Source organism: Martes martes (genome assembly GCF_963455335.1).
Source record: "Martes martes genome assembly, chromosome: X".
Classification (NCBI taxonomy): domain Eukaryota; kingdom Metazoa; phylum Chordata; class Mammalia; order Carnivora; family Mustelidae; genus Martes; species Martes martes.
Genome location: NC_137897.1, coordinates 24,401,826 through 24,423,930, shown reverse-complemented (window position 1 = coordinate 24,423,930; position 22,105 = coordinate 24,401,826). Strand labels below are relative to the sequence as shown.

The 22,105-nt window shown below is 37.7% G+C and overlaps 1 protein-coding gene across 1 annotated transcript; it reads right to left on the bottom strand.

Moving 5' to 3' along the window:
• Window positions 1–3,295: 3,295 nt before the first annotated feature.
• On the bottom strand, window positions 3,296–3,589 carry LOC308337313 (ATP synthase membrane subunit K, mitochondrial-like; the record flags this gene model as incomplete). The annotated part of the gene is made up of 1 exon (XM_080795476.1): window positions 3,296–3,589. One exon carries the CDS (start codon window positions 3,587–3,589, stop codon window positions 3,296–3,298), a length of 294 nt encoding a protein of 97 aa, XP_080651602.1.
• Between the last annotated feature and the right edge of the window lie 18,516 nt (window positions 3,590–22,105).

The window sequence follows — 22,105 nt, the reverse complement described above, 5'->3', positions numbered from 1 at the left end:
TTTGCCCAATCCTTCTTCTCCCTCCCCTCTGGCAACTTCTCTGTATTTATAGGTCTGATTCTGGTTTTTGTTTGTTTGTTCATTTGTTTTTTTTTTAGCTTCCACAAAAGAATGAGACCTATGATCTATTTTGAAATTAGCCCTGTAGGAATTGTGAGGTAGGTTAAAGTTAACTTTTTTGCATATTGATCATGAACTGTTCCAAAAGCATTCATTGAAAAGACTATCTTTACTCCATTGGATTCTTTTTTACACTTTTGTCAAAACTAAACAACCATATTTGTCTTTTTCTGGACTCTCTGTTCTGTCTCTTGCTCTATATGTCTATCTACCCTCCAATACCACACTTTCTTATTTGTAGTAAAGCTATATAGCTTTATAGTTATAGTGATATAGTAAGCTTTAATATCTATTAGAATTGTTCCTCCTATTTTCTTCTTCTTTTTTAAAGTTTTACTATAAATTCGAGTTCATTAACATACAGTGTAATACAGTTTCAGGTGTACAATATAGTGATTCGCACTTTGATACAACACCCAGTGTTCATCACAAGTGCCCTCCTAAATCCCCAAATCCCACTGATTTCACCCATCCGCCTGCCCACCTCCCCCTCTGGTAACCATCTCTATAGTTAAGAGTCTGTTTCTTGGTTTCCCTCCCTCTTTTTTTTTCATTTGCTCTTTCTTTTGTTTCTTAAATTCCACATATGAGTGAAATCATATTTACTCTTCTTTCTCAAAGTTGTTTTAGCTATTCTACTTCATTTTCCCTTCATACAAATTTTAGAGTCAGTTTGCCTATTTTTACAAAAAAAAAATCCTGCTAGAATTTTTATTAGTATTGTTGTAAAATGACTGAGCAATTTGGGGATGATTAAGATCCCTAATTTGTTGTGTCTTCCAATCCAGGAACATGGTATGTCTTTTCATGTATTGAGGTCTTTTCTGATTACTTTCTCAGTTTTTTGTAGTTTTCAAGATATAGATTATTGTATTATCAAGATACAAGTTATATATAATCAAGATATAGATTGTTTTTAATATATATTTAGTAGTTATAGGGCTATTCAAATTATATAGTTCACGTTGGGTGAGTTTTGATGATTTGTGGTTTTCAAGGAATTGGTGCATTTCATCTAAATTATTCAGAGTTGTTCAAAATGCTCTCCCTATCCTTTCCACGTCTGTGGGGTTTTAGTGATAGCCTTTCATTTCAGATACTGGTGATTCCTAACCTCTCTCTCTGTTTCTCATATATTTACAAATGCTGGCTTTCTTTCTTCATTCTTAATGCTCCAGCTTTCACCCCTTGGTATCACTTCCTTTATCTTTTTTTTTTTCGTGTGCTACCTAACTAGAATTTATTTATTTATTTATTTATTTATTTATTTATTTTTAGTGGTACAACACAAATTTACTAGTGGAATAACACAAATGTATTCTGTAACAGTTCTGGAAGTCAGAAGTCCAAAAACAGTCTCACTGGGCTAAAATCAACAGGGCTGATCACAGCAGGGCTGTATCACTTCCTTCCTATCTGAACAATTTGCTTTAGCAGTTATTAAGAGTTTCCTTCATCTAAGAGTGTCTTTATTTCACCTGTATTCTGGAAGGGTACTTTCTCTGAATAAAGAATTCTGAATTGGTAGTTTTCTTCCAGCATTTAAAAAAGGTTCTACCCCTTTTTTTCTGGCCACCATGGTTATTAATGAGAAACTTCTTTATTTATTTTTATTTCATGTTATTTCTATTTATTGAAGTGTAATTAACATAACAGTATTATATTAGTTTCAAGTATACAATATACTTATCCAAGAATTGTATGCATTACTCAGTGATCATCATCATAAGTGCACTCTTAATTCTCTTTATCTTTTTCACCTATCACCCCACCTGTCTCCTCTCTGGCAACCACATTTGTTCTCTGTATTTAAGAGTCGTTGTGTGTGTGTGTGTGTTTCTTTGCACATTTGTTTCTTAAATTTCACATATGAGTGAAATCATATGGTCCTTATCTTTCTCTGTTTGACTTATTTCACTTAATATTAGACCTTCTAAGTTCATACATGTTGTTGTAAATGGCAAGATTTCATTCTTTCTTATGGCTGAGTAATAGTCTATTGCATAAATATGTACATCTTCTTTATCCATTCATCTATGGATGGATATGCACTGCTTCCATATCTTGGCTATTGTAAATCCTGCCACAATAAACATAGGGATGCACATATATTTTTGAATTAGTGTTTTTGGTTCTTTTTAGGTAGATACCCAGTAGTGGAATTACTGGATCACACAATAATTTTATTTTCACTTTTAAGAAACATCCATACTTTTTTCCACAGTGGCTGCACCAATTAGCATTCCCACCAACAGTGCATAAGGGTTTCCTTTTTCTACACATCCTTGCCAAAACTTGTACTTTCTTATCTTCTTGATTCTAGCTATTCTGACATGTGTAAGGTGATATCTCATTGTAGTTCTGATTTGCCTTTCCATGATAGAGAAATCCATTGTCATTTAAATAATCATTCTACTATAGGCAATGCCTCATTTTTCTCTGGCTGCTTTCAAGATTTTGTTTGTCTTTGGTTTTGAGCTGTTTAATTTTTGATTATAATGTTTCTACACTTGAATTTTTGAGTTTTATCCTGTTAAGGGTATATTCAGTTTCTTGAATTTGTAGGTCTTTTGTAGGACTGGGGAAGTTTTAAACTTATTTCTTCAAGTATATTTCAACAACATATTCTTCTTTTAAAATTCCAATGACATGAATGTTAGAAATTTTATTGTAAACTCACAGGTCCATTTGGATCAATTATTTTACTCTTTTTTTCCTACGCATTGCTCCGACTTGATAATTTCTATTAATATATCTTCAAGTTCACTAACTCTTTCCTCTCTCTCCTCTATTCTGCTACTGAGTCTATCAAGTAAGCTTTTTAAATTTCAGCTGTGTTTTTCAGTCCTAAATTTCCATTTGGTTCTTCTTTACATACTCCATATGTAAAAGAAGTATCTTTGCAGATACTTCTAACATGCATTTCGAAAGTATGATTGGTCTTCCTAGCAATTTTATTACAGCTATTTAAAGTCTGTCAGAAAATTCCATTATATGTGTCATCTTGCTGGCACCTGTTCAATGTCTTTTTCCATGTGAGTTGAGATTGCCTGGGTACTTCATATGCTGAGTAATTTTGGATTGTTTCTTGGACATTTTGAATATTATATTATGAGACTGGGTCTTGTTTAAAATCTATAAAGAGTGTTGATTTTTTAGTAGGTACTTGAATGGGCTAAGAATTTTTTTCTAGGTTCACAATTTGTTGTATAAATTGAGTATCACATGATGAGCTGGCATTAGCTTCTCCAGACATGAGAACTGAACAGATAAGGTACAGTTTCAAATTCATTGATGTTCCTCTCACAGCTGGTGCTTTTTCTGACCTTAACTTGAAGTATAAGAACACCAAAGCAATGCCTCTGTATGTGTCCAGTACACAATTCATTCTGTCTGTGAGAATATAAGAGTTGAAATATTTTCTGATACCAGTAAAATGGAATTTGGCATTAGTTTCTAGACCTGCCATGATTTCGATCTTGCAAAAGAAATCAGTTCTGCTGTTGTGTCCTTCAATGTATGCAGCTACCCCTCCTGGGCTAGGATATTTTTGTAATAGCATATACTTGACCTCATTTGATTCAGGCTGCAAGTTTCAACCTACCTTCTGTGGGCTATGGTTCCAAAGTCAGGGCAATTGTTGAAGGCTTTGCAAGTAATGTAGAACTGTCCCTCAAGGGCACCACCCAGTGGTTAGTTTGGGACCTGGGTGGAGGTCTATCTGTTAGGTCTAGTCCATTAGGCCTTTGGTACCTACCTAACACCAGATCTATGTATGCCCAGGTGGAGGGTAAACCTAGGAGTTCAAAAACAACTTTCTCAGGTCTTTTTACCGAGTTCCTCCCTCTGTACTATGTCCCTAGGACTCTTTGGTTCCCTAGGGCTCCAGACAGGAGTCAGTTTTAATAATTATACCAGGACAGCAGGCATAAACTGGGACTATCTCAGTAAACTGAGCCATAAGGTTACTCTATTAGTAAAGAACAAGGGAACGGGAAGCAACAATGCTACACTATGGCTAACAGGGAGAAAAGACTTCTAGATGTAATGCAGCAAAAATTTCTATTGCCTTAATAGTACGGGATCATGAATTACAGCCAAACATTCTGGGACATAACTAAAGTATTCAGACCAACATGACATTCAGAAAGGGGAGGGTGCTAAGGAAGTAAAAAACATTGCTGAAGCCCAGGGCAGAAAAACAACTAGAAAGGGTGCAAATAGAGAGATGAACGAAGGCTGGTTTTCTCCTGACACATTCAGAGTTAGGGTAGATTTACCATGAAGATAATGAAATGTCAGTTTTAGGGCTTCTCAACTTATAGGCCCCTCCCAAACCCTATTGCAATTTTTGTGCATGTAATTTTGTATTCCGTGTCTTAAAGAACCCCAACCCCACTCCATATTTTAAAAGTTTTAGGTGTGACAAACCCTGGATTGCTCCTGACCCAGTAGCAGTTTCTCACTGAATAATGTACAGGTATGTCTTCCACCTTCACACTCTTCCTTTCAAAATTTACTCTATTCTCAGCTATAAATACAAATTATACATCCAGACAATAAGGTGATACACAGGTGATTGCTGGTTCCTATCCAGAGTGAAAAGGCCACGATGATGGTCATTAAAGTTTATTCTAAAACGTAATTTGTTAATGTATAACTGTTTGAAGTTGTCTTTCATGATTCTTTGTATTTCTGTGATATCAGTTGTTAAGTCTCCTCCTTCATTTCTAATTTTATTTATTTGGGCCCTCTCTTTTTCCTCATGGGTCCTGCTAAAAATTTATCAGTTTTGTTCATCTTTTCAAATAACTAGCTCTTAGTTTCATTTATCTTTTCTATTAATTTTTGTCTCTATTTTTTTTCTGTTCAAATTTTTATTATTTCCTTCCTTCTACTAATTTTGGACTTTGTTTCTTTTTCTTTTTCTAGTTTCTTTAGGTATAAGGTTAGATTGCTTATTTGAGATTTTTCTTATATCTTGCAGTAGGCCTATATCACTATGAACTTCTTAGAACTACTTTTGCTGAACCCCATAGATTTTGAAGAATTGTGTTTTTATTTTCATTTATCTAAGATATTCTTTTTTTTAATCTAAGATATTCTTTTACTTCCACTTTGATTTTTTGTTGACCAGTAGCATGTTGTTTAGTCTCCATGTATTTGTGTTTTCTCCGGCTTTTTCTTAAACTGATTTCTAGTTTGATATCATTGTGTTCAGAAAAGATGCTTGATAGGATTTCACTCTTCTTTAATTTATTGATATTTGTTTTTTGGCCTGATGTATGATCTATCCTAGATAATGTACCTGTGCACTTAAGAGGAATGTGTATTCTGTTGTTTCTGGACAGAATGTTCTGTATATATCTATTAAGTCCATCTGATTTACTGTGTTGTTCAAGGCCAATCTTTCCCTGTTCATTTTATGTCTGGATGACCCATCCACTGATGTAAGTTGGGCGTTAAATTCTACTATTATTATTGTATTATTGTCAATTCTCCCTTTGTGTCTGTTAATATTTGCTTTATACATTTAGGTGTTCCTACTTTGGGTACATAAATATTTACAAGTGTTATATCTTCTTAGTAGAATGATCCCTTTATCATTATGTAATGCCCTTGTCTGTCTCTTGTTACAAACTTGAACAATTATATGCCAAAAAATTGGACAACCTAGAAGAAATGCATAAATTCCTAGAAACATATGATTTTCCAAGACTAGATAAGGAAAAGACAGAGAACAGACTGATTACTAGTAATCATACTGAAGTATTAATCAAAAAAGTCCCAACAAACAAAAATCCATGACCAGAAAGCTCTGCAGTGAATTCTACCAAACATTTAAAAAAGAGTTAAAACCTAACCTTTTACCCCAATTTCAAAAAATTAGAGAGGAAAAAATGTTTCTAAGTTCATTCTGTGAGACCAGCATTACCCTGATACCTAAACCAGACAGAGATATTACCAAAAAAACAAAAACAAAATTACAGGCCACTACCCCTGATTAAGATAGATGCAAAAATCCTGAACAAAATATTAGCAAACTGAATTCAATAATACATCAGAAGGATCATATACCAAGAAGAAGGAGGACGAGGAGGAGGGGGGAGGGAGAGGGAAGGAGGGGGAGGGGGAAGAGGAGGAGGGGGAGGAGCATACACCATGATCAAGTGGATTAACTCCAGGGATGCAAGGGTACAACATCCACATATGAATCAATGTGATACACTAAATCAACAAAATGAAGAATAAAATCATACAAACACCTCAATAAATGCAGAAAAAGCATTTGACAAAACTCAACCTCAATTTATGATAAAAACTCTGAACAAAGTGGGTATAGAGAAAACATATCTTAACATAATAAAGACCATATGTGACAAGCCCTCAGCTAACATCATACTCAATAGTGACAAGGTGTAAGCTTTTCCTCTAAGATCAAAAACAAGACATGGATGTTCACTTTTGTCCAGCTAGGAAGTCCTAGCCATAGCAATTAGGCAAGAAAAAGAAACAAAATGCATCCAAATTGGAAAGGAAGAAGTAAAATTGTCACTATTCACAGATAACATGATACTATATTAGTAATCAGGTTACTAATATAGTAATTACTAATATAGTAATTATATTACTATATATAGAAACCCTTAAAGACTCCTCCCCAAAAACTAATAGAACTAATTAAAGAATTCAGTAAAGTCGCAGGATACAAAATTGATATACAGAAAACTGTTGCATTTCTATATACTAATAATGAACTAGCAAAAATAAAAATAAAGAAAACAATTCTATTTATAATTATATCCAAAAAGTACCTAGGGAAAAAAAAAACAAAGAAGTGAAAGACTTGTTTTCTGAAAACTACAAGACTTTGATGAAAGAAACTGAAGATGACACAAACAAATGAAGAGATATTCCATGCTCATGGATTGGAAGACTTAATACTGTTTAAATGTCCATATTATGCAAAGCAATATACAGATTCAATGCAATCCCGGTCAAAATACCAAGAGCATTTTTCACAGAACTAGCAGAAATAATCCTAATATTTGTATTCAACCATGAAAGACCCCAAATAACCAAAGAAATCTTGAGAAAGAACAAATCTGAAGGTACACACTCCTAGATTTTAAACAGTCCTACAAAGCTACAGTAATCAAAACATTATAGTACCAGCACAAAATAGACATAAATATAAGAGAACAGGAGAGAAAGCCCAGAAATAAACTCGTATTTATATGGTCCATTAATCTATGACAAAAAAAAGGGTAAGAACACACAATGGGGAAAAGATAGTCTCCTCAATCAATGATGTTGGGATAACTGGACAGCTACATACCAAAGAATGAAATTGGGCCACTTTCGTATACCATACACAAAAATAAACTCAAAATGGATTATAGACTGACATGTGAGATCTGAAACCATAAAAATTCTAGAAGAGAGTACAGACAGTAATTTTCCTAGAATCAGTCATACCAGCATTTTTCTACATACGTCTCCTGAGGGAAGGGGGGTGGGAAGCAAAAAATAAGTATTGGGACTACATCAAACTAAAAAGCTTTTGCACAGTGACGGAGACCACCAACAAAATAAAAAGGCAACATACTGAATGGGAGAAGATAATCTCAAATGATACATCCTGTAAAGGGTAACCATCCAGAATATATAAAGAACTCATAAAACTCCATATAAAACACACACACAATCTGATTTTAAAATGGGTAGGGGGCATAAGACATGAACAGACATTTCTCCAAAGAATACATACAGATGGCCCACAGACATATGAAAAGTTGTACAACATCACTCATCATTAGGGAAATACAAGTCAAAACCACAATGAGTTATCACCCAGTGGTGCCTGAGTGGCTCAGTTGGTTAAGTGTCTGCCTTCAGCTCTGGTCATGATCCTGGGGTCCTGGGACTGGTCCCTGTGTTGCACTCCCTGCTCAGCTGGGAGTCTGCTTCTCCCTCTCTCTCAGCTGCTTCCCTTGCTCATGTTCTCTCCCTTTCTCTCAAATAAATTAAGAAAATCTTAAAAAAAACACAATGAGTTATCACCTCACACATGCTGAAATGGCTATAATTAATAACACAGAAAATAACAAGTGTTGACAAGGATGTGGAGAAAGGGGAATCCTCATACACCGTTGGTGGGAATGCAAACTGGTGCAGCCACTCTGGAAAACAGTATGGAGGTTTCTCAAAGGTTTAAAAATAGAACTACCCTATGACCAGCAGTTGAACTACTAAGTATTTATTTATCCAAAAGATACAAAAATGCTGATTCAAAGGGGCACATGCGCCCTATGTTTATAGCACCACTATCAACAGTAGCCAAACTGCAGAACAAGCCCAGATGTCCATCAACTGATGAATGGATAAATGGATAAATGGATAAATGGATGAATGGATAAATAAGAACTGGTGTGTGTATGTATATGTATATACATATATATACACATATATATGTATATATACATGTATATATACACATATATGTGTATATATATGTATATACATATACATGTATACATGTATATATACATACACACACCAGTTCTTATTCATATATATACATGTATATATACACATATATATGTGTATATATACATGTATATATATGAATATCACTCAGCTATCAAAAAGAATAAAATCTTGTCATTTGCAATGACATGGATGGAGCTAGAGAGTATTATACTAAGTGAAATAAGTCAGAGAAAGACAAATACCATATGATTTCACTCATGTGGAATTTAAGAAATGAAACAGATGAACATGGGGGGAAAAGAGGGGCAAATCATAAAACAGTCTCTTAACTATAGAGAACAAATTGAGGGTTGATGGAGGGAGGTGGGGGATGGGCTAGATGGGTGATGGGGATTAAGGAGGGCACTTGTGATGAGCACCAGGTGTTGTATATTAGTGATGAATCACTGAATTCTACCCCTGAAACAAATATTACCCTGTATGTTAACTAAATGGAATTTAAATAAAAACTTCAAAAAGACACAGAGAGGTTGAATGGATTAAAAAAACAACCATAATTTTCTTTCCATGACACATAATCTTCCACCATACCAGGCATGAAGATTCCCTCAGAAGGTGCTACCTGTTAACTGTACCAGGTCAAAAGTATGGGAAATAACAAGAGCCACGGAGCAAGCAGGAAAAGAAAAGTGTGTAGGAGAGGGAGAAGAAACGTTCAGAAAGGAAGTATATGACACAGGAGAATATAAAATCCTGGAAGTAAGATACATTCCATAAGGAGGGAACGTCCACTGGGTTTTTCATCTAGGAGAGCACTGGAGATCTTTCCCCAAGCATGTTCAGTAGAGTGGTAGAGGTGGTAACTAGGTGGTGATGGCTTGGAAAGTTCTAGGTGGAATTTGAGGTGTTTATGGTATATACAGAGGAAGGCTGAAAAAAAAATGCAATTTAGGACACGATACTTGGGTGGGGATATAAAGACTTCGGAATTAACAATAGGCAAGTATTGACTCATGGAAAGTACATGAGTTTAGAAGAATGTCAACATGGGTTATTGCAATGAAAAACAATGTTTAAGCTAAGAGTGCAGGGAAAGAATCCTGTGAAGGAAAAGAATGCAGAGTGGCCAAAGGGGCAAGGCAGTGATGGGACTCCGTGGTGGAGAAGAGGTGTCAAAGGGAGATTGAGTGAAATTGTTAAATGCTATAGGGCGAACATCAAACAATTCGTGAAACATTTATTTAGTTTTAGCAACAGAAAGGTCACTGAGAACCCCTGTAATAGCAGTTTCGGTAAAGAAGAGTGTCCTAAGTCCACCTGTAATATATTGAAGGAGTGAATTCACTGAGTATAGACTACTCTTCTAACTCGTTTTGCAGTCAAGGGAAGGAGAAAGCATAATATTGCCTTGAGGAAAATTTAAGACCAAAGAAGAGATTAATGTTTGAATGTTTTTTGTCTGTTTGTTTTAAAGATGTAAGATACAAACAGCCTTTTAGGGATCTAAGTAATTGGAGGGAGATGAAAATTAATGAGGTAAGCTTGCTTAAAAAAAAAAAAAAGTCCATGGGGGCCTGGGTGGTTCAGTGGATTAAAGCCTCTGCCTTCAGCTCAGGTCATGATCCCAGGGTCTTTGGATCGAGCCCCGCATCGGGCTCTCTGCTCAGCAGGGAGCCTGCTTCCTCCCTTCTCTCTCTCTGCCTGCCTCTCTGCCTACTTGTGATCTGTCTGTCAAATAAATAAATAAAATCTTTAAAAAAAAAAAGTCCAGACTCCATAGCACAAGGGCTCAGACTGGATGGGGGAAGGAGAGAAACATCTCCCAAACTGAAGCTGGGGGCGGGGGGGAGAGGTCCCGCTGAGAGAGTTGCAGGGTAAGAGGCTACATGTGTTGAGGAAGTTGTAAAAGACCCTACTTTTGGGGTTCAGCGTCTTCTGCGGCAGTAGGAGGAGCAGGTAGGAAGAGGTGGGTTCTGTCTGGTCAACTTGCTTCAATTTCTTGACAGCAAGTGTTGCACACCATGTAATTTCACATTTCCAAAAAATCTGAACTAAAGCTTCGCTCAGCTCTCCCAGAAAAGGGAAACATAACAGATTCTTATTACACAATAGGAAAAAAATGATAAAAAATAAGTCAGGAGAAACAAACCTTACTTTAGCTGTGAACTTGGGAGGAACTGAGCTGTCTTGAGCCTCGAGTCTTCCTGTGTGGCTCGGGATGGGACACGGGACTGTGACGAACACCTTCAGGCTGGCAGGCTACTGACATCAGAAATGCCTGCCAACAAAGCTCTAAGAACTGAAGTTCAGAGATCGGTCAAGGCTGGGGAAGCTTGGCAGAAAGAGAGGATTTGGGTGCTGGGAATGCTATCAGGGCAGCAGGAAGCAGTTACCATAGCGGTTGAATTAGAAAGATTATTTTTTCCAGGAAAAAGCAAAAACCCAGTTACAGGGACAAAGCCAGAATTAGAACTGATGACTGAATGCTGAATATTAAAGTAGAACTTATTAAATACTTTATGACTATAACCCAGTCATTCTCGAACATGACTGCACCTTGGAATCATCCAGGGAGCTTTAAAAACCACTGAAGCCTGGATGTCACGCCTAGAGAGTCTGATCTAATTGGCCTGGGGAGAGGCCTAGACATCAGGATTTTTACAAGCCTCCTCAGATAATTCTAATGGGTAGCAAAACTGAGAACCATGACTCAAACCAGAATCTGTCCCAGAGGTGGAAATGAGACTGGAGAGAATCAGAGAGGTTTTAATGTCCCTATAATTCTGAACTGACCGGACAAAAATTGATTTCATAATTTCTCTGCACCCCTCCCCCCACAGCTGAGTATTGTCCAGCTTGCGATGAATCTCCAAATGATTCAGTCTCAAAAAAAAGTTACCTACTTTTAATAGAAAGTTTCTAACTTCCGATTACTTCTCAACCCCCTCTCTATCATATGACCTCAGAAATGATCATTTAACACATTTTCTTGAAACCTTACCCAGAACATTTCTTCTCTCTATTCCCACCATGACCCACTCTACCTACACCACAGATAATTCAAAACCTGATAAACTACTGCACAAATTATATCTATAGTTCCACATCTGGTTGCCCTGCCTTCCGGTATTTATCCTCCAAACAATTCTATATGCATCTTTCTGATACACCTGCCTTCACTCAATTTCTCGGCTGGCCTCAAGAGTTTCATCAACTACGGAAAAATCCTCACCTTGGCATTCAAGGCCTTCACAGTAGACTCTTTTGATGTCCCTTTCCCATACACTCAGCTTGCCTGAGCTCACTTGAAACTGCACATGGAGACAGTTTGCAACCTGTCGTCACATTTTCATCTTGAGCTTCTGCGTTTCTCCTTCCTTGTCTGAGGGATTTCCCCAGCGCTTGGGAATTTGACTCCCAAGCCTTCCTGCGGTAGCAACCTAGAAGTGTGATCATGTTGTAACCCATATTTTTGAACTCTCAACCAGTAGGGAAAGAGACTTCAAAGATAAATACCCTGGCTTCCTCCTCTGCCAGTGGAATAATTCTGCACTATGTTCCACATTATTTTGCAGGAAATTCCCCAAAGGGATTGGGCCCCAGCTGCCCACAGAGGTAACTCGCTCTTCAGTGAAAGATTTTTTTGGAGTGGGTGGTGCTTTTCTCCCTTCACCATCTCACTTCCTCATTTAGTCTTCTTGAGAATAATTCCCAAATATAAACAACCTACATTCATCCAAATCCTTTGCTCAGAAGCAACTTTGAGGGGACTCCAAATCAAAACTGCCTTTCACTATAGCTGACCAAATTAACCTTAAAACTTCTCCACACTTAACTGGCAAACCTGAAGTTCCCAGAGGATTTTCTCATGTCCATCTAGTATGACCCCATTCCCTTCCTTAGGAAACCCTTGCTGGCCATTGAAAGCCTCCATGAAATTACCTCCAGTGTTCTCACAACCAAAGAGATCTCTGAATTGCCTGAGGTCTCACATCCCTTTGAATGTTCCTCTCTTACTGAGTACACCCCTGGGAAACTGTCTAATCTCGTGTACACACACACACACACATCATACATGGAATCCTAAAACAAATGTGTTGTTCAAACTATGGCTATAGACTCAATTCACAACAAAGCTTTTCCCCACTGCCTAAATAAACAGGTTTGAAGGAAAAAGGTTTTTTTTTTTTTTTAAAGTAAAACTAAAGAAATACAAACTATTACCTAATGTTCTACAGCTCACAGACACAGCTTCTCAAAAGAGACAAAATAACAAAGGATACCACTATTACCAATAGACTTCATTGTGTTGAGGAATACTTGATGTTTCCAAAATAAATATCAAGTCATAGGCTGAATAGAGTGATTGTGACTGTAATGGTTAATACGCTAACTAATAAGGATGAATACCATTATTATGATTCTACATTTCTATAGATATTTATATATTTAATCAACTTTAGATAGGCTGGTGGAAAAACAAAACACGACTAAGGCATGATTTTAAGCCATTCAATAAAGGATAGGCCATTATTTCACTAAATCTATGTGGCAGCTCACTTTTTTTTAATTGAAAAAAAAGAGTATGGTTTTGTGTCTCGAGATTGATTATCCCTTAGCCTTTGGGAAAGCATTAAAATGACATACACACTTCCAGGTACAGTTAAGATCAACATTTCTCTCTTTCTCGTCTCATAATATACTCAATCTTTTATGGAGTGCTCTCAAAGTTCTTTTCCAAATAGGATTCAACCCAGCAAATATTTATTGAGAGTCATATATACAAGGCCTTGTGTTAAGCTGTGAGGGGGCACAAATGTGAATAAAACAAGATCCTTGCCCTCAAGCAGTTTGCAGATACCCTGGGCCAGTTTATTTATGACCCAGCTTTGCATAAAACTAGCTCCTTACTGGTCTGAAGGATTTAAAAAACCATAGGAGAGCTGCTGGAGGCCAAACTTGATTAACTCTCCTGTTTTATGTCCCCTAAGAGTCAATGATAAAGACAGAGAAAAAGAGATCCTAGAGACTTTGACTTCCTAGTCCATTTTTAAAAGAGAATTTAAATTTAACCAAAAGAATAGAAATTACTTTGTCATTGTGCTTTTGCACTAAAGAGTAGCCTTAAAGACTTAATGTCATTTAAAACTGAACAAGCTCTTAATTATATATGACATTCAAGAGATGACTAGAATATATACCCTGAAGGAGTAAGAAATCTGTCTGAGACTGAAAAAAACAAACTGTCTTGGATTAAAATAGAGAAAAGCTGCTCTGTTGTTAGTCATGCTGGGAGGACAGACACAGACAATAGTAGTTGCAAAATTAAAAGGAAATACTGGTTCACTCAAGGCTACACAATTACTCTCCCCACTGATGTGGGAAACAAAGACAGAAGAAAAATTATTCAATTCCCTTACTACCTACAGCCCATTGACAAGTTCTTGAAATAGGCAGAGTGACATTCCTTCTAGGGACTCAACTCCCTAGATGTTGACACTTTGATAAGGGCAACAGGTGATCTTAGCCCAACCCCCCAGGATCCTATAAGTCTACTTTAACATATTAAAAATTCTTTTGGAAACTGCCTTTATCTCTACCCCCTCCCCCAAGATACATGTTGGCAATCATTCCCTAAGCATATGGCCCACTGATATACATCCAGAGGGTTTCAGGACTTAGGTTTTTTTAGACACTGATAAATGATCCTTTCCAACAATAGCTATCCTCCTCAAGGTCCTGGAAACCTTTCTTCCAAAATTCCTTAGAGATTTACGCTATCCCTAACGCCCTGCCAACTTGAAAGTATATAATGGGCCACTCCTTATGACCCCCATGCAGCTCTTTCTGCCCACGGGTCCTGTCCCTGTACTTTAATAAAACCATCTTATTGCACCAAAGATGTCTCAAGAGTTCTTTCTTAGCCATTGGCTTTGAGCCTAACATCTTTCCTGCACCACCCACTTCAACCCAGTTTTGAGCATTTACTACCTTCTTACCAATTATGCTCCCAAGTACGCTCTGTTCTTTCTATCTATTATTGGGAATACCCAGTTGCTAAACTGCCCTTGAATCGTAACAATTCCCAATGCTGAGTCAATCTCTGCTTCCCCTGATTCTGCCTCAGGAACACTAACCAGTTTGGAAATGCCCTCACTTTGCTAAGACCCTCCACGGAATCCTTCAATAGAAGTCTGAACCTTATAGAACATGCCTCCATCCTTCTTGTTGAGAGCAGCAATCCACGGTCCCTCTGAGGGCACCCCTCCCACTCTGTAGATGTAATTAATATGATTCATCGATTATAGGCCCGCCTCTGGTAATCTTTGGCTCATTAGGATTTACCAGCACACATGTACATACAGAATAACAAATATTTAAATAATAACACCAAAAACACACCTCAATATACTCTTCAGAGTTAACCTAGGAGGTAAAACCCTTACTTAAATTATTCAAATAGCGCGGAGAATCATAGGGGAAGGGAGAGAAAACTGAATGGAAAGAAATCAGAGAGGGAGACAAACCATGAGAGACTCTTAACTCTAGGAAACAAACTGAGGATTACAGAAGGGAGGGGGTGGGGGGGGATGGGCTAACTAAGTGATGGGCACTAAGAAGGGTACATGATGTGATGACCTCTGGGTGTTATATGCAACTGATGTACCACTAAACTCTACATCTGAACCTAATGGTGTTACTATATATTGGCTAATTGAATTTAAATTTAAAAAAGAAAGTGCCAATACTTAAATTAAGCTAATAATAATAAAGTCTTAAAAATTTTAGTGTAATTTATCTCTTAAAAGTGACTTCACAGGTGAAAATTCTCATTTTTCCCTTTCCTCCCTTTCTCTGCCCTACCCTCCCTCCCTATCTTCCTTCCTTTCCATAGTTTTTTGATGGTAAATACACTGATGATGTATATAATTTTGGAAAGAAGAAAATCTTATTTGGAAACAATGGCTTCCATTGTTTAAAACTCATCCTGAATTTCTGTTAGAAAGACGCTCTTGATGTGTATTTTTAAATATAAGTGTTCTAGTAATCCTTCAAATGTAATGGTTACCACTGTTTTTGCAAAAGCAAGTGATAAGAAGGTACAGAATTTCTCTCCAGGGTAAAATGTGATACTGTATCCTTGTTTATATAGAGTGTACTGTTGCCATCTACTTTCCTATCTACAAATATTTTCTCACTCATGTTCCAAAATAGAAAATTCTAACCATTAAATATTTATATTCTACATATCATCTTTTCTCAAAAAATAATTTAACTACTGTTCACCATTTGGATTGTCCAGTTACCCGTGAGTTGGATCAAAGGCATATTTCAAAAGGCTCTGTTAACCTGTTTACCTGAGCTTGTAGGAGTCTCCTGTTTTCCTTTCAAATTAACTTTCCCTGAATTCCAAAGCCACTTAAAGAATCCTTTGATTTGGAATTACTTTCTTCAGGTTGCCTGGGCACTGTTCTGGGTTTGTCTCTTCACACTACTCCCTGCTTTTTCTGAGTTTATCCTCATCTGGGAAGCATCCTTAAGTTATCCTGTTCCCCTATGGCCTAAAACCATGAGCCATCTCTCTATATTCTTGAATTTCTTGAGTTTAAGTTAGTATTAATGTGAACTAGATTGTTGTAAATTAAGATGTTAATTGTAATCCCCAAGGCAATCATGGAGAAAATAATTTAACAATATATTGTAAAGGAACTAAGAAGGGAACCAAAAGAGTTAGAAGAAAAATCCAATAAAACACAGGAAAAGTCAGTAATGGATGAACTGAGGAACAAAAATGTATGAATATAGAAAAAGAAGCAGAATGGCTGAGGTAACTCCTTCTTTATAGCAATTATATTAAATGTAACTGGATTAATCTATTAGGATTAGTGGGTCAATCCATTGAGAAAATACAGCATTTATAAACATAGATACATTCAACAACAGAGCTCCAATATATATGAGGCAAAATCCAACAGAACTGAAGGGAGAAACAGTTCAGCAGTAATAGCTGGAGATGTCAATACTCCACTTTTTTTTTTGCACTCTTGTAGGACTTTTATTTTAACTTATTTTTAAATTTAAATTCAATTAATTAACATATAGTGTATTATTAGTTTTCAGAGATAGCGTTTACTGATTCATCAGTTGCATTTAACACCTAGTACTCATTCCATCAAGTGCCCTCCTTAATGCCCATCTTCCACTTACCCCATCTCCCACCCATCTCCCCTCTATAAACCCTCAGTTTGTTTCCCAGAGTTAAGAGTCTCTTACTCCATTAGTTTAAAAGTAAAGAACAGAGCAGCTAGACAGACTGAAGCCACCTGCACCCCTCTGGCCAACCAAGGAGGCTTTAAGCTTTAGCCAGCACCCTTAGCCCGAGTAATTAAGTACCTTTCTTTGGATATCTATAGAGTCCACATTCTTTCCTAGGAAAAAAAAAAACAGAGTACTCTTGCACAACCCCCAGGCACTAAGGAACCAGACCCCCTCGCACAACCTCTGAGCACTGAGATAAACGTCTGTAGCTGGCATCATCGAGTTTGCACATAATCAAAAATGACAGAGACCACTGTACTTCCCATATTGATTAACTACCCTCAACTCTTTAAAAAAAAAAACACTGGGCCCAGCAGAAACCTTGGAAACCTTGGAGTCGGCTTTGGGACAAGAGTTCACCTTCTTCCCTCCTGAATAAAACTCATATTCCTTCCCAGTGAAAACTTAGCTCTTGAGTATTGGCCTTTGGAGCAATAGGCACCCAAACTGGGGTTTTGGTAGCACATTCTGGTGAGCCACCCAGAAGCCACAGTCCCTGTGGCATCCAGTGCCCTCGGGAATCCCAAGGCGCAGCCCTGACATCGCATTAGGGTTTCCAGGTTCATTTCCAGGGCTAGGAAGTCCCCTAGCTGCAGGAGGTTAGCTGATGGGGGCCAAGAGGTCTTGGGGAAGGAATCCACACATCTGTCCCTGCAGCTGCCGAGACTATGTTGGTCTCAGGGGGGAAACTCCCTGCTGATTCCAAAGTGATTCTAGCTGCCAATTTTGCTTTTTGCTTTGAGTGGAAAGGAAAGGAAAGGAAAGGAGCATTTGGGGAAGCTGACAAGCTTCAGGACCAATGAGTTGGTGGGAGTGCGCATGGAGGCAAGTTCCTCATTTGTGGTTTTTGTTTTCTTGTCCGTGCTTTTCCTCTTAGAAAGGTGTGGCTTTGAGAGAAACTGAAAGGGACTTGAATAAATGGTCAATTTATTTGGAATTTGGAACAGATTTGTTTTGGTGTGTGTAGGGGGGGTTATGCTGTGTTATGTTAAATTTGTGTATAATGGGAAGTCCCATCTCTATCACGCCAAATAGCCCCCTAGACCAAATTTTGAATAAACCAAAGGGACCTGTGACTAAGAAGATGACTTTTTTTTCAAAAATTTTTTTAAATTTATTTGACAGAGAGGGAGAGAGAGAGAAAACATAAGCAGGGGGAGTGGGAGAGGGAGAAACGGGCTTCCATCTCAGCCAGGAGCCCGACATGGGGCTCGATCCCAGGACCCTAGGACCATGACCCAAGCTGAAGACAGATGCTCAACCATCTGAGCCACCCAGACGCCCTGAATAAGATTTTTATTGTAACACCTCCTTGTCATGCATGTCAAGCTCAGAGGAAAGATGGCCACGGAATGGCTTTCTTGGATTCCTTCCTCCCATGCGGTTGCCTCCAAATAAGGAGTTTGGGTTTGGCTCTCTTAGCTTGCCTTGGAGCTGTTTGGTTTTGCCCAGAAAGATGGGAGAATACTCCTGTTCTCAAAGAAAGTCCATTAGGACAGTAAATAAATGGTCCAGAGGATGGAAAAGCAATCAGAAAAAAAAAAAAAAAAAAGAAAAAAACAGAAAACAAAAACCACCTGTTTGGCAGGAGGGAGAGACAGGAGAAAAAAAAAAGGAACTTGAATCCAATCTGCCTCTGGCCTTTCTGGTGGCATCCTTGAGCCTCTGCCTCCATCTCCTCCTCCTGCTGTTCCTGCACCACCACGGGCACAACTTGCATAACTGGCTCCTAGACCATCCCCAGTGCCTCCAGTGCCATTGGCTCCTGCTTCTCCCTCCCACACTGTCAAGGAGCAAAGGGCACCCTAAGCTGTTGGGCCACCTCTTTATGAGGTTCAAGCTGGAACACCTTCCAAATCAACATGAAAGAGACCAGGAACCCAGGATGGACTTAAACCATCCACTTCCGATTTCCCTACAGGTGTCCCAGATAAAAACTGATAGTGGGGAACAAATTGATTGAGTTTTAGTGGACACAGGTGCAGCATATTTTGTATTAAAGCTAATTTGTTATTTTAATTAAGATAGACATGTCATTAGGGTTATCAACATTAAATATAATACTTTTATTCTATCAAGGTTTACTAAAGGTTAAAGAAGTTCATGTTATTTCTGCTGCAGTTTGTTGGTGAAAGGATGACATAAAATGATGGTGAACTTTGTCTCATGAAGTTTTCACAGCTAATTGTAAAGAACAAGTAGGTTGAAAAAATAAAAAGGTTTATAGGTAAAACTTTTAAATAGCTTTCAAAATCTTTGGTAACCTGAAACTTGGAAGTGCTGCTAAGTTAAATGATAAACTGGACTGAATTCACTGTGTATCTATGTCTTTTCCAAATAAGATAAAATACTAAAGCATTGATTACTGAACATAAGTCTGTGCTTTTGGCTTCTTACTGCAGAGAAACTAAAGTTTTTTTTTTTTTTACTTGGATCTGTTGGTAAATGTTTTATGCTTTATTAAAAAACTATACTGTGGAAAAGCATGTTTCTAGAAATTATGAAATGTAATCATAAATTTGTCAAGCCAAAGGATTCTGGTGTAACATACAGTTCACAATTGCTTACTGCTTTTCACTGGAGACTAAGGCTTCTAAGAGTTAAAATTTGGTTAAATGTAATTACAACTGATGGAAATAAGGAAAGCAACTCTATATGTAGAAAAGTAGGAGATATATGGGAAAGGTATTAAAAATGGGAATACATTTTGTTGAGGGACAAAAAAAGCAATTTTGTCCTAAAAAGAGACTGGTTAGTTAAACAGAGAGGAGGCATAGGACAAAATCTGAATGAAAAAGAAAGTTGTAGGTTTAATGAAGGGGAATATTTGGAAAAGAATCTTATGTGTGGTAAGGACTAAGTTTGAAATGAATGGATATCTTAAACATTTTATTTTTGAGTAAAATCTGCACCCAGCATGGGGCTCAAACTCACAACTCTGAGATCAAGAGTCACAAGCAGGGGTGTCTTGGTGACTCAGTCAGTTGGGCATCTGCCTTTCGCTCATGTCATGATCCTGGGATGGAGCCCCCCCACCCCGTCTGTCCCGTTCCCTGCTCAGCGGGGAGTCTGCTTCCCCTCTGCCATTGCCCCCCACCCCACCCTGTTCATGCTCTTGTGCTCTCTTTCTCAAATAAATAAATAAATAAATAAATCTTAAAAAAAAAAAAGGGTTGCAAGCTACCAACCAAGTCAGCCAGGCACCCTGAAATGAATGGATTTTAAAAGTACATTGGTATAAGAATAAAATTCTGCTTTTTTTCTGTTAAAAAGACAAAGTTTTCTTGGATTATTGGTCCACTCTTGATAAGAAAAGTGTAAATGAAGTTTTTTTTTCTTTTTCTTTATCCACCCAGAAAACCAAAGCTTCTATATTTTGTCTTTATCCTGATTACTTAAAATTAAAACTTCTCAGTATTAATGGAACCAAAGTTTGCTAGCAACTCTATAACTTCCTGTCAAATCCCTTACTGCCACCTTGGTCATTTATAAATATTGAGTTGTGTAATGACCTCTAGTCCCATTTAGGTATGTGCTTTAAAACCTTCTGAGATTTTTTTTTTAAGATTTATTTATTTGAAAGGGAGAGAGAGAGCAAGAGCGAGCTTGCACACTCATGGGGGAGGGGCTGAGGCAGGAGAGACAGAATCTCCAGCAGACTCTCCACTCCACTGAGTGTGGAGCCTGACTTGGGGCCTGACCCCAGGACCCTGAGATCATGATCCGAGCTGAAATGAAGAGTCAGATGCTCAACTGACTGAACCACCCAGGCACCCCAAAACCTTCCCATATTTTTAAACAAAATTCCCAAGATTCAAATTCTGAATGAATGCCTTTTGACTAACTACGCTTATTTATTTGGTATGTTAAGTTACATGGGAAGCACTGTCAAACAAATGATAATAAGCCCTAGGTTGTGTTACATAGGAAAATGCTCTAACTGTTCTAGAAAATACATAAAATTCCTGAAGATTTAATGTGTCTTGGTGTAAGGTTATCACTTGATATTCTGATTATTGAAATGGTGTGTGTTATAATAATAATTGGATTTCCTTGTCAATTGCATTATAATGAACTCTCATCAGATCTTCAACCATGTCTATTTTTGAGTCTTTTATCATCTATAGTTATTGCTCTTATCTTCTTGCAAAATGAGTTTCATCTTCAAGGAGATTCCTGAGAAGGACTTTTGATAAACACAGGTTTCTGACACCTTTAAGACAGTAAAACCAAGTTAAGTAGCAATTTCCAGAACTAATGGGAAAGCTATATTCGAACAGAACCAGAATGACATGGAACTAAATGAATTGAGAAAGAGGATTATAATTTTTATGACTTTTTTTAAACATTGCTGGTTCCCTAATGTGTGCTCTTCCAAATTATGTAAGTTTCCTCTTAAGATATCTATGACTTACAGAAATATGATAAAATACTCCTTTGGGAACAAAGTGAAACATTTAATTTTTCTATCTGAACCCTCCAGGGTTCAGACCTTGCAAGTGGGCATTCTTTCTTTCTTGGTAATTACAGTTGTTTGCATAAGTTCAATAAGAGTCTATTCTCCTTGTAATAGTACATCATTGGAAACATTGCTCATATTACCCAGGCTTTGACTGGAATGTCAAATTTGAGAGAGATATGCATAGACTCAGATATGACCACATAGACTAAAGGAATTAAGGTCGACTCTATGAAACTAATACAGCTCCTTAGAAATGCTGGCTTGTTACCTCACTTACTGAGTTCCCAGCAGCCTTGCCAGGTGAGTGAAGAATGTCACCTCCTAGCAGGTGCTGGAAACCTCAAGATGTTTTGGGGAACTCACTCAAATCTACAGGTATTGCAGGCAACTCTGGTAGCAAGTATTGGGTTTGTCTTCTAGCCTCGGGAGACTATTAAAAGTTCAATCTAGAGAGTCCTTATGAAAAGTTTCAGCAGAGCATGTTTTAAAGTACCTGTATGGTCAATCACTACTCTTGCTGAGCTTATGGCAACAAAAAGGTCAACTTTGGGGGCGCCTGGGTGGCTCAGTGGGTTAAAGCCTCTGCCTTCAGCTCAGGTCATGATCTCAGGATCCTGAGATCGAGTCCCACATCGGGCTCTCTGCTCCCAGGGAGCTTGCTCCTCCTCTCTCTCTATTCCTGCCTCTCTGCCTACTTGTGATCTCTGTCTG